Genomic DNA, 13644 nt, shown 5'->3' on the forward strand with positions numbered 1-13644 from the left:
TCATCTTTATCATTTTCTTTTCTAGTTTCATGAGTGTTTTTAGAGCTATTTTATTATCTATGTCTTGTTGTGGTGTCTGTGGGCCCGGGGTTTGTTGTGTGCTTCTGTATCGTTGAAATGCCTATGTAAGGTTTGTACTATCTAGCCCTATATATCTATGTTTTTATATTCCGTGCTATACAAATATATGTTGGACCTGCACTACACAAAGAAACAAGAACACACCATAATATCTTTTTTTCTGTAGCAGCAACCACAGTTTATATTGCCAAACCAGATAATTTTCGTGCGCCAGGGATAGTGAGAAGAAAGTGCCACGGTGTGCGCCACGCGCGCGGAAATTACCACGCGGCCAGTTACTTGAAACCGCGCGCGCACGACGTGAGGCGACGCGGCTCTTACACACCGGAATGGCAACGGCCGCCCACTACCATTACCGCGTTGCCCTCCTAACATACAAGTACGGTGCCAACGCGAGCGGTTCGCATATCTTGCAGACCCGTCCCCCACCGTCGTCAACCACCCGCGGCGCGACCATGAGTGACGTTTCCTGGCCGTCCGACTCCGACAGCGATGGAAAGCCGCCTGGGTGGCGCCACTGGTGGGAAAGGGAACCACCGCGGAGCGCCGATCACTCGGACGATGCTTACGAGGAGGAGGACGCCGCGGACGAGGAGGAGGACGCCGCGGACGAGGAGGAGCGCGCCGCCGATGACGCCGACGAGGAGGAACATGCCGCCGACGACGAGGACGTCGAGGAACCCGCCGCCGATGATGCGGAAGAGGACGAGGACTCCAACTCGAAGTGGGCGCGGCTGGAGGAGGCCTTGGCCGCCGATGAGAAGGCGGCCGCGAAAAAGAAGGCTCGCGCGAAGAAGGTAGCCGTGGCGTGGGCGCGGGCCGCGGTGATTGACGAGGAGGAGGACTACGACGGCTCGTCGGAGTACTCCTCGTCAGATGATGACTCCTCGGAGTCTGCCTCATCGGACGACAACTCCTCGCCGGACAAGGCTTCTCGCAAACGGGGGCGCCAGGACGACGACGAGGCAGAGTCGTCCTACAAACGTTCCAAGTAGATGGACGACGATGATATATTTATCTGCATTTGTAGTATTGTGTGCGGACCATATATTTTTATCTGCATTTTAATTATTGTAATTATGCTATGTACTTCTCCTCATCAGCTTTTCACTGTCGAAAACGAACTTTTTATTTCTGGACATGATCACATTACAGAATTCACTGTTTGCCCAATGCCATAACATCTAGGCCGAGCATTTTAAAAGCCCTGACATCGCGATTATAATAGCTACTAGTATAATAATAGCACACAAGGCGTACTGAAGAAACAATTCCCGTTGGAGAGCATATTTTTTGACCTTATTCATCTTCAACCTTGTTGTCGCCCTTGTTTCGTTTTTACTAATGTTGTGTTCATCGATGATATCAGCCATCGTCAACTCGATTCGGCCTTTCTCTTCCAGAAGTGTTTCTATTTTTTTGTTGGTGGTCATCAATGCTTGTTCCATCTTCCGAATTGTCTCATGAGCCACCCCGAGCTTCTCTTTGACAATCTTCAATTCTTCACCAATCTTCATAAGTTGTTCATCGTTCTTCATTTTCTCCTCCCTTTTAAAATTTAGTTCTTCTAGGAGAACAATTTTTGCTTGTAGACAATGTTGAAACTGGGCACAGCCATCCCGAATACCACACTCACATATTGATTCCTACAATAAAATGGAAAACATATTTTATTCGACATAACTTATGAACTGCACATACCGATGACTCTTCAAGATATTTAGAATCCCATGAGATGAAGACGTTAACTTAGAATCACAATACCTCATCCGATGAGTTGTGCATGGCTTCGACGAGGTCGATGTCGTCCATAGCCGAAATCACCATGGCGGCGGCGACCTGTAGGTGGAGGAGGGATGGAGATGCTGACGAGATAACGGGCCGAGGGATCCATCTTTACGTTCGTGGTATGCTTCTTTATGGTCCTCGTGGGCCGCAATTGAGGCACATCCTGGCCCAACCTTTTATTTAGGTAAGGGAACTACCGTAATTGCCGACGGCGTATTTAACTGCCGTACTAAGCCTCAAATCTAATTCCCAAACGATCTATCTCCTCAGCGCCTCCTCTAATCTACGACTGGACGCCGACTGCGTCCTCGAAGACGTTGGTTACGAGCTGACTCGGATCTCATCGCCATGGATGTAAGTATAGTTCGCTCACCTCGTGCTATGCTCCTAATTTTTTTATGACCTCTTGCCTGACAACATGTAGAGGCGATAGATCCTTTTTAGTTTTATCTGCCTGAGTTAGATCTGGTCGTCTAATCTTACTTCCCTTGGTTGGGTCGCTTGGGAAAAAATATCGGCCGAGTTAATTAGATCTAGTGGTTAATTTGATCGTACGTATATGACATATGAGAACATTGACATTGATCAGCCATTCCTTGCTACGCCTGCCCAGCTTCGTGCTTTACCGAATTGGAGGAAAAGGCCTATTATAAGGGGTAAGGCTGTTTATGGCACTCAATGAGAACACAGTGTTATGAACAACTTAATTTAGAATTAATTGATGTCCCTTATGTTTTTTAATATTACATGTAGGTCCTGGAGAAGAGGAAGAGTATGATTTTGAAGCTTTCATAGAGTATGCAAATCGAGTTAAGATGAATTATGACGATTTTGATGCACTCGAACGACTAGTTGCGAAAACCCTACCAGTAATTCCATTGTACGTGTGCACCATCAAGAAATCACACATCGTGAAGAATAAAGCAAAGATGGTAATTAATTTTGATTTCCATCATTTCTTACTACTAACCAAGATATGCCGATAATTGACTGTCAAATTTACGTGCAGTACTTCTCAAGGAGGTTCACCCTCAAGCACATTCTGCCCAATATTCAGCTACCAGCAATAATAAAGGTCTACTCACGAGGTGCCAATGTTACAGAAGTTACGATGGTGATGAACATGTCAACGGTGAAAGGGGTACCAAAAGGAGGTGCCATGATAACATCACACTGGATGGATGTGGTGAGGCAGAATGACATCAAGAAAAATCAGAAATACGTGTTCTGGTTCCGTAAGCAAGGAGAAAGTGGTCTGAAGAATATGCTTGACAGTGTGTGAGAGCAGCCCGGTTCAGACTTCGGTCGTGAAGTCTATAGTTATCTTAAATTTTCGTTTATGTCATGTTTGTTGGTACACTTTTAGTATGGTGCACATTTATGTTATTTTTAATGGTACAATATAGCCCGTGAACACTTTTATGACAATGTGTGAAGAGTTCGTTCGTGAATGCTTATGAATTATATCCAGCTTAGTTCTCTACAAATTTGGACATGAACAAGTGTTGTATGAGGGTTGTAGCATTGTGAAATTTGTTGATGCCCTACTCGATAGTGGCATTATAGATATGTCAATTATGTACATTGCAGATCTAGTAATGTGCAAAAAAGACCATATTTTTTAAAAAAATTCTTCGTTACAAACAATTCAAATCGTAACTCTGGCTTACATCGAGGTCGCGCGGCTGAGCCGTTGGATCAGATCGGACGGTTAGTCTCGGGACCGCTTTGGTGCGTGTAGTAATTTCCAGGCGTTTCAAATTTTGGGACTCGTGCAATCCATTTCGCCCAAATCTCCCGGAGCACCTCCCGCACCGACGGCCAAATCGCCGCCACTCCCCCACGATTCTCGCCGTACGTTTGTAGGAGAGTAGAAGATCCTGGCCGCGGCGGATGTACACCATGTCGGCTGGCGGTTGATTCGTCGTCGGAGCTCCATTTTCGTCCGCTCGGCGGGGGGAGGGTTGGCTTCGTCGCGCGCCGGTCACATCCCTGCATCGCTCGTCGACGGGTGAGTTCTGGTTTGCGCGGGCTCCTCTCTCCACTGCAACACCGCATCTGTGTTTTTGCTTTCTGTGGTTACATCCTTCGCATGTTCTGGCAGGGATTCGGGGATTTTTCGGATTTTCCCCTGTTTTGCTGCTACATCTACCTGCGCCCGACCTGTTCCTGGTAAGCGATGTCGGTTTTCGTTGAGCATATGTGCAGATCTGTTGAAGCATTCACGGATCTAAGTTATATTCTCGAGGATCTCCCTCTGCAACCGCTGATTTTAGTTGTAGCAGCATATGCATGGTTAAGCTCGTAGCTGATGTTTTGTCTATCCTTTTTTTTTTGATGCAAACAGGTGTCTATCTGAGCTGTTTTTGTTGATGCTGCTTGTGCCCCTGGTCAGATCTGCACATATCTGTGGTTTCTGGTACATGCTCATCACTATGCTCATAGCTGATGTTTGTTTTATACAGTGCTACATTCTAATCTTGTATGCTTTTTCCTAAGTAGTGGTTACATGCACCCATGGTTTTTGCAGTCCCCTGTTTTTCAATTTTAGTCTGTGCATCTGCAAAATCAAATGCTAAGTCTAGGTGCATGTAACTGAATCTGGTCAGGATATTACCTCCAGACCTCGATGTAGTATGTTACATGAGAATTCTATACTTAAAATTTTTTTTTGGCTGCTATAGGGTCATGTAAGGTAAGTATAGATTTTCTCATGTTACATGCAGTGTTTATAGCATCACATATTTTTAAAATTTATAGCTCCCACTCTCTACCATCCTTTTTTCTATGATGGAGTTTTTTGGTGAATGTAACATCATAAGGTGTAGGACACAAAATGGAACATGCAGCTTACCTATATGTTATACGCAATAAGAGATTTGAGCTAGCTTTTTTTCCTTCTGTATATTCAGATTAGTTGTTTTTTGTTTTCCATTGTCTTATGGATATTCTTAGCTTTCAGTTTATTTTTTTTTAATTTTTTTCGCAGTAAAACTAACTAATGTTCTTTGACAGAAAATAGAGCTACGGACAACAACGAAGAATCTAGTAACCCCATGGTTTCTCGTTTAGTTATAGATTACCTTAGTCTGCAGCCTGGCCCAGTAATTGGTGTCCTCTTGGTTTATGTCCGTTTCTCTTCATCACCTGAGGCAATTTTTCATGCACTCCACACAGTCAGAGCTTTGACTTCTGCTCATATCAATTATGTCGTAAACAGCACACGGCATGCTCAACTGATTGTTAGGTGCACAAACCCAGTTGATGCACTAAACCTAGATTACACAAGGGGCACCTTCAAGTTTAATGACACGTTGATCAAATGCATCAACCTCGAAACCATCAGCATGTTACCTTATGATGAAGACGATGTTTACTCATGCACTGTTGAGCATTTCCTTGCATGCCATGAAGGCAATTCTATTATGCACTACCCTAGAGGGTTTGGGACTCCAATCGAAGACATGGACTTGCATTACTACCCCACGTTGTCCGCCACCACAATGGACATCCTTGGTGTACAAGAAGGCCCTTCAGATTCTCTGCTCAGAGTGGAAATCAAGTATTTCAGACGCCCTAGGGATTTCCTGTATGCCATACGAGTTGCCAACCTCCCACCACAAGTTTGCTGTTGACCAAGATGGAACAATGTACATGAAGTATAGGACCACATTTGAAGCTCATTACACATCTATGCATCACTTCTACGTGGGTGGACACATGATGATCAAGTTCTATCGAGTAGCATATGTCAACAAAAGGATTGCTGCCCTTGACGCGTCTTTCATACCAATATATTTCAGGGCTTCAATCGATGATGCATGGGAACGTGTTGTCTAGTGCATCTAGGGGAGGAAATACCATCAGACTGCACCGGGTGGGAGAGGCTTCGAGTGATCGTTTTTTTTTGGAATTTCATAACTAGATTTTTGGGAGGATGTTCCCAAATCTTGTTTGTCATATTCCCCCTGTTTTTTTTACCTATGCTGCAATGTACTTTTGAACATGGAAATGTAATAAGTACTTTTTATTATGTCGAGCCTTCAATATCATTTTATATTAGTTCCTATGAACGACATTATGGTCTGTAATTTTTTTATTTATATGTGGATTGTTTGATTCTTTTTAGAGAGGGTCTATAACTCTTTTTCTGTAATGTATTCCATCTCAATTTCTATTACTCTGAAATAGAAGATTTCCTTTTATTAGGGGTCACTTTCTTGGGAAATGTCTTATGCAGGTTACATTTTCTAATAAATTGTAACTTCTTTTTTTATGTAGATTTTTTGTAATATGCTGCGGGGTCCACCATACGGGTGGTTGTTTCCGGAAAGCACGTGGTCGCCACGGTGGGCCAAAAAAGGAAATTACACCTAGTCGGACTAACCTCGTTTTACCAGGAATGGAGGTCCACCTCGATGTAGCAGAGCCCAACATGTATTGCTGCTCCAAAAGAGAGAGGGAGAAGTAAGTTGTCGCTGCGTCTGCCGAATGCAAAGCAGTGTCTTATCACATGCATAGAGTGGCCTCGATCCGTGTATGGGCTGGGTACTAACGGGCTGGCCCAGATATCCATAGAGAGCTTGCGTAATTATAGTATTAACAGCAGATGCCCTAGTTAGCGGCACGTCGGACGCACCACGTCTAACTACCCATGATTTCTTCTTCAAGTCAACGTCGTCTTCCATCGCCGTCTGGAGAAGATAGGAGTCCTTTCGTCGGCGGAGCCTACAGCTCAATCTAACGACGGCAACATCTGTGTTCCAGTCTTCCAGGTGCGCGCCTTGGCAATCTCTTCTATCATCGATCCTTTCGCCCACTTGATCTAGAGGGCGCTTGATCTAAACCTTCATTATTTGTCGGACGTGTAAGTTTTAGGTTTACATTTACGCTGTAGATGGTTAGGAGATTTTCTATGTCGGCAATAATTGTTGTTTGTATATGTTATTTGCAGAATGGATGAATTAGATGGCCCCGTCTATTGTGACTACACATTGTGGACGGATCTCGTAGCCACTTTTTCAGGACCTCAACGTGCGAGGTTTAGCTCTACTAGTTTGCGGACGATGTTGCAACTGCCAGCCTTCGGCACGCGCACTAATTTGATTAGATTTATGATTGAGCTATATGATCCTAAAACTGAGACATTCGTCGTACAAGACAAGGCAGGAGCGATAGCTGCAACCTCTGTAGACATAGAATGCATTTATGGTCTACGTAGTGACGGTTATTCCGCTTTTGAAATAATTGATCAAGAATGTCTAATAAGTAGAACGAAAATACCGGCTAGTTATCTCAGCAAGTCTAGTGGAAATCTAGTTATTTCCGACTTGATTGCTGACATACAGAGAGAGAAAGCTTCTGATGATGACTTTGTGCGGAAAGCAGTGCTTGTGCTAATTGGCACGGTTCTGGCGCCATCTGGCCCAAAAACAGTCGATAGAGATCACTACTGTTTAGTGGAGGATGTTACTAGAATATTTAAAATTAACTGGAATCACTTCACATTGCGTTACCTCCTGGATAATTTGTCTTCTTACACAAGATCAGCAGCAAAAGGTAGGGGATGGCCGGTTGGAAATCTTTGTCTCACTCAGGTATGCCAACATGATTAGCACTATATTTGATGTATGTGACAATTTGAAACTTATTTCATTTAAAATGTGTTGTTTGTAGCTACTATAGTGGGAAAAGGTGGTAGTCGTGGATGATCCTACGTATATTCCACACAAGTCTATTCGGCCACTAATAAAAAACTGGACTGAAACGGAAGCGGAAAGTAGGTCGCAGTACGACTATGCAAATGGTCGTGGGAGAGGCAAAGTGAAGGTTTTGTTTTTTATCACTAATTCTAGCTACATTATATCATAGTCGACGTTGTGTTGTTATATTAATTTATGCCATTTGTTTTCTAATTTGACATGCAAATTATTAATGATCTTACACCTCAAGCCAATGCCAGTGCGCAAACAAAGCAAAACACATCGCAGAATGGTGAACAGTCACGTTCGACACGTTCGAGACAGAGGCGTAGTAACAAGGACATACTATAGGAAAGTTTGAAGAAGGAACTGACGGATCACATTGACACACAATTAGCACTTGTACCAAAGAGATGTGCAGAGGTGAGGAGCCATACATTTTACGAACACGAAAGAATTACATTATCAGTAATGAATAATTATGGTACTACTTGTTTTGCAGGAAGTTCTAAAAATGCTAAATAAGAATGGTGTCATGTACAAACCGGTTGAAGGATCAGAGTCAGATAAAGGAGGAGATGAGGAAGAAGACACTTCTATTCACATCGATGATTCGTCTAAGAAAGACTTCATGTACAAGAACAGTTCTGACGAGTTAGATGCTTTAGTTAGCAATAATTTAACAAAGAATTCTGGTAAGTTTGTCACACCTCCTAAGCATAATGGGGTGCCGGAGGGCGGAGATAATGTGTACGTCACACCAGGAAACCTTGGTAACACGGAGGGTACACAAGATAATCCTTTTATCGTAAATGATACCACAAAACCGGCATCATCCTCGGATATACCGGATGACATTTTCGCAAGATCTACCACCAAGGTGAATGCTGGACATAAGGATGACCTACATGACGGTGAAGATGAAGTTATGAGTACTGATCATAGTGTTCAAACAATGGGGCGAGAGGCTAGTAGGAAGAAGGGCAATACAGCAAAGTTTGCAAATAGTAATGGTAGAAGGAGAAACGCAGCGGCCGTAGTAGTTGGAGGGAAAAGGAAACGGACGACGAATCAAAAATATGGATCACCATATGTGGTCGCGAAACCTAGAGCAAAACGTCAAAGCCGTGTAAAGAAAGGTAACACCATTTATTCGTTATTTCTTTGTTGGCAAATAAATGATGCTGCAACCTATAACACATATGTTATTACTATTTTGTGCATCAGGGTTGTTTGCAGAACATGCAGATGGGGTATCTTCGGCAGTACCAACACAGCAGGAAATAGAAGCTGCCGCTTTATATGTTAAAACATTATCCAAGATACCAAAACAAGCATCTAAAGGAGTGTACAAGAATGAATTTAGCGCCAGCTTGTCTTCAGAAAAGCTTAACGTCGTTCTTGCGCACGAATGGCTATCTGATGATGTAAGTCTTCAAAACCAAAAGTTTGCGTTATACTCGTAATTAAACTATTTGAATTTGAAATTATTGTTGTTGTTTTCAGATTATTGATGCTGCTATTGGGTATTTGTCTCTCCGTGTTGGGTCTGATCGAATGTTATGTCCAGCGTGGAGGACAAACTATCTCCTTGAACAAGCAGAAAAACAATATAGAAAAAAATACAATATTAAAAATATAGATGAGGTAGTTAAAAGACCAGGAGCCATAGGTAGGGTTTTGGATGAATATTTCAAGCGTGAGAAGGTAACAACAGTTTCTTTCAATGTTTCCTGCTAAATTAGAATAAAACAATATGATAATTGACAAAGTTTTTTCTTTCTCTTGTAGACATTTTTTGCACTAAACATACGAAAAACTCATTACATAACAGTTGTCATGCATACAAAAAAGAAGGAATTCCAAGTCCTTGATCCTCTTTGTTTCAGCGGCGACAAAATCTGTTGTGGAAGACTTGGTATTACACTCTCTACATACATGTCTTTGTGTACTTTCTCATGTCTGTGCAGTAATATATTTGTTGTTTTGTAGATTGGGCAAATTTCACAGGACATACAAGAAGCAAACAATAACTGTGACACAGAATATCCTGATGTCGAAGAATGGCCTATTAAAAGCTATCCTATCCCTAAGCAAACCGATACGTAAGTACCTATATTGCATTACACATAAAGAAAGTCAGTTTTGTATATGCGGACACTTTTAAATTTTGTCACATTATATACCAGCAATTCATGCGGATTATGGGTATTGCAATGTATGGAGCACTGGGACGGAGATCAGATGACTTGCCCGGTTTCTTAGGTTGGCTATACTATATTCATTCCATGCACTCGGTTAATTTTAACAATGTTAACAAGCCATGTGTATAACACCTTATAATGTTTTGGCAGGCCAGAGTCGATGAATCGAGAGAAAGTACAGTTGCAAATATTATTTTTTCACCTAACAACATTCTTGACAGGGTGAAAAACAAAGTGAGATTTCTAGCAAAGACCAGGAAAATGTAAATTTGATAGTGTGACTGTTCGGGTGACACATAGAATATTGAATTTATAATTGTCTGGTTGTAAACAATATTTATTCGGTTATGATTTTATTTCCCATTGTCGAAAGTATGCAATTATTTTATGTTTGTACATGCATGCTATGATGTACGTAAGGAAATGCCTACTTCACAATATATAATGTCTTTTGCCATTTTTACAAAAGAACACCAGAGAATTAACAACATCAGTACAAAATAAAAACATCAGTATGTAGCAAACATTAACAACTCCATCGAATACAAATCTATTTTCGTCCCATTCATAATTAAGAAAATTTACTGCCCTTTAGATAACTATGAAAGAACTACCCTTCCTGCTGCAGCACATTCCTGCACATGTTCACAGACATAAAATTACACAACAAATCATAGGGATCTTTTAAAATATACGAATCAAAATGGCAGAAAAACTTACTTCGGATGAAATATGCATATTGGGTTTCTTCTGTTATGCCCTTCTTCTTGGCATGCCCCGCACACCTGCACCCTGCGTTCCTTGTGTCCTAGTGGTCTTCCATTTTTAGTCATCGGAGATTTCTGCGCTTCTTGCCTAGGTGCACCCTTAGTGGACATTTTCAAAGGATCACCAATAACAATATCGCATGGTCCACTAGCATCTTCATTTTCATGCACCGACCTGAGGGGACCATATGCTTTACCTTTAGCATACCCCTCTCTTCTAGAAATTATGCCATCAATGGTACTGTTGAGCAGATCATATTCTTCTGAATTGTTTAATGCAATATGCATAGCCTGTGATACCTTAATATTCATCCTCTTTGTATTTCATCCGCTCCTCTGCCCTGCACCAACCCCACCCAAACATGTCATCTGTGCGTCTAGTGGCAACCCTAACCTGGCATTTTTGTGAATCGTCGTAGAGCACAACATTGTGGAATTTCAGTAAATTTCAAGAAATGCGACACATGCAAAAGATGTGCTTGCAAGGGATCCCCTTTCGAATCATCCTTTGACAGCTGCACCTTATAATTTCTGCCTCTTTGGGTCTATATTCCACGTAGAACCTAGTCCTTACATGATTCCTCCATGCCACAATGAAGATGTTTGAGTCTCCTACCTGCATTTTTTCTAAGATCTCTATGCCGCCAATCTTTGAAAGCTCACCTTGAATAATATAGAACACAGCAGGAGTGAAGATTTTTGCAGCAGCAACCTCTAGTTCTCTGAAATTAGTAATTGGCACTGGTGTAGTCTGTGAAGCCGTGCAGTCGTCGTGGGCTTCGTTCTCACGGAGACGGACAATTGCGTTGTCGTAGTGCATAATCATATCAACAATTGTCATTTCCTCATCTAGGTGCAGGTGTAGACAAGAGTTTAAACTTTCACTCCGCTGGTTACTTTTCATACCCAGCCAGAATCCTTCAGAGAGATACGCTGCAGCCCAAAGTTTCCTCTTGTTGTACATCCTCTTCATCCATGTTCTGGTTTTTGGGGATTGCCATTTTCTGTAAAATGCATGCCATCGCTCCTCAAATACTTGCTCTGAGGTGGTGTAATACAGAAGAGTCCTGAACTCGTTCAGTGAATTGTTAGGTAGATGCATCTCCATATTTTTTTCAATGTGGAAGCTGCAGATACGATGCGACACACCAGAAAATACTTTGCCGATTGCGCCGATCATCGCGTAATCTGCATCCGTGATTACTGCCTTTGGCTTCTGTTGACACATCGCTTTGAGAAAGGTCTTTAGAAGCCAAACATATGTTTGTTCATTCTCGCTTGAAAGGATGGCACACCCAAAAACCGTTGTCCTACGGTGGTTGTTCAAGCCCACAAAAGGAACAAATGGCATCTTATATTTATTCATCTTGTATGTGCTATCAAACACCAGCACATCTCCGTAGTCCTGGTAAACCCTACGTGACTGGGAATCACACCAGAACATGTGCTTCAGACGGCCTTTGTCATCAACGTCATATTCATAGAAAAATTCAGGGTCCCTCTTTTTCCTCTTTGCCATAATGCGGATGGCTGTGGTAGCGTCACCGTCGAAAAGCAGCCTCCTCCTCTCCCTAGAGCACATGTTGTACAAATCTTTTCTTGTGAATCCAACACCGGCAAATGAACCGGAGCCTGCAATGAATTTTCTCATAATGATGTGCTTCCTGACCCCCATGGATCCCAGTGATAATATCTCAGATCTCTGCGCGTCGTTGATCGTCCTATGGGACCGAAGAAACGGAGTCTCACATGGTTCAGCTGGGTCATGGTTATGTTTGTCTCGAAAATCTTCAACAACCCAGAAACCAGTTCTTCCATCAAACTTCACCACCAAACGTGCCTTGCAGCCGCAGCGAGACTCAGGTCTGAGCCTATATAGGCGGCCTTCCGTGGTCAGTTGCTTTTTGGGACGTCTGCCTTCTCTGGAACACACAAAATGCCTTAGCCGAATTACTCCATCATCAAACCGCTTAACCTGGTCCAACCGGACGCTGAACCCATAATCTTTAGCATATCTGTTGTAGAAAGAAAATGCTGCTGCTTCAGAAATAAAAGTCATCTCTTTTATCATCCAGTATAAATCCCGATTATTATCAGGATCCATTGCTACCTTTCTGTGTTTTCTCAGGCTGACTAGCGCTTGGCATCGCCTGCAAGTGTAAAACGTAGGCATTAATTAAAACTATAAATTTATGTGTTCCAGCTATATATATGAGACTGATAAAAAAGAGATAACAACCTGGCTCATGTCAACAGAATCCTCAGGAACTGATGCACCTTCCACATCATCAGTATGACCCGTGTCCAAGTCAGATTCACCGTAATAGTCGTACTCAAGCTGCGTGTCAAATTGTGCCTGAAATTTATTAATGCATTTTGATCGTCATCATTTAGTAACCGTAAATTTTACAGTTGTCATCATTTCATGCATCATTTTATGTCATTTTATGAGTCACTACACATACCTCACTAGTATTTAGACTGTCTGTATGTTCACCATGGTTCTCATCATTTTGATCGTCTATGTGTTTACCATGGTTCTCATCATTATCAAATTCATCGTACGCAATCTGCATAAATTATGACAGGAGCCATATATTATTTGATGATGCTGGACTGCTGGTAATCGAAATGAAAAATAGTGCACCAAGAATATATAGTAATGTGGCTCACATCAAACTCGTCTTCGCTCCAGCCGTCTTCGTGCTGCAAATTTTCCTCCATTTCAGAGTCATCGGAATTATAGCCGACGTACTCGTTTTGTTCCTCAATCATACCAGATATAGAGTTCTCCATATTCTGTAGTATTGGACCATAATTAGAATTGAAAAACAGGTAGATTTGCATCCTCTTACTATGCTAGAAGATGAAGTCATGGGTACCTCTAATTTTAAACCCTAGCGGGGAAGATGCCGAGCCGGTGGCGCGCCTTTCCAAGGTCGTCGATCTGCGGGGTGCGGCGTGGAGATGCGAAACAACCACCGGCGGCGACGGACGTGCCGGCAACAACCGCCGACGGCCGGGCCGGCAACAACTGCTTGCGTTTTACTTAGCGACGGCGTGGAACAGCTCGATCAGATCTCCAGGGCCGATGAAAACGAT

At 42.6% G+C, this 13644-nt stretch overlaps 1 protein-coding gene across 1 annotated transcript; it reads right to left on the reverse strand.

Moving 5' to 3' along the window:
* Positions 1–10374: 10374 nt before the first annotated feature.
* On the reverse strand, positions 10375–12601 carry LOC127316262 (protein FAR1-RELATED SEQUENCE 5-like). Its single transcript, XM_051346665.1, has 3 exons — positions 11206–12601; positions 10561–10805; positions 10375–10410 (listed from the first exon to the last, which is right to left on the reverse strand). The coding sequence occupies exons 1-3, from the start codon at positions 12599–12601 to the stop codon at positions 10375–10377; spliced, it is 1677 nt and encodes a 558-aa protein (XP_051202625.1).
* Between the last annotated feature and the right edge of the window lie 1043 nt (positions 12602–13644).

This window comes from Lolium perenne, chromosome 7 (genome assembly GCF_019359855.2).
Source record: "Lolium perenne isolate Kyuss_39 chromosome 7, Kyuss_2.0, whole genome shotgun sequence".
NCBI classification, from domain to species: domain Eukaryota; kingdom Viridiplantae; phylum Streptophyta; class Magnoliopsida; order Poales; family Poaceae; genus Lolium; species Lolium perenne.

What these genes read in the sequence shown, in the direction of transcription:
- LOC127316262 (XM_051346665.1), bottom strand. Translation starts at nt 12,601, where the DNA reads ATGACTTTTATTTCTGAAGCAGCAGCATTTTCTTTCTACAACAGATAT. An exon ending in TGTGTTCTATATTATTCAAG is followed by an intron (nt 10,806 to 11,205) that starts GTGAGCTTTCAA and finishes TAAACAATTCAG; the next exon opens with AAGAATATGATCTGCTCAAC. An exon ending in ACAAGGAACGCAGGGTGCAG is followed by an intron (nt 10,411 to 10,560) that starts GTGTGCGGGGCA and finishes GAACATGTGCAG; the next exon opens with GAATGTGCTGCAGCAGGAAG.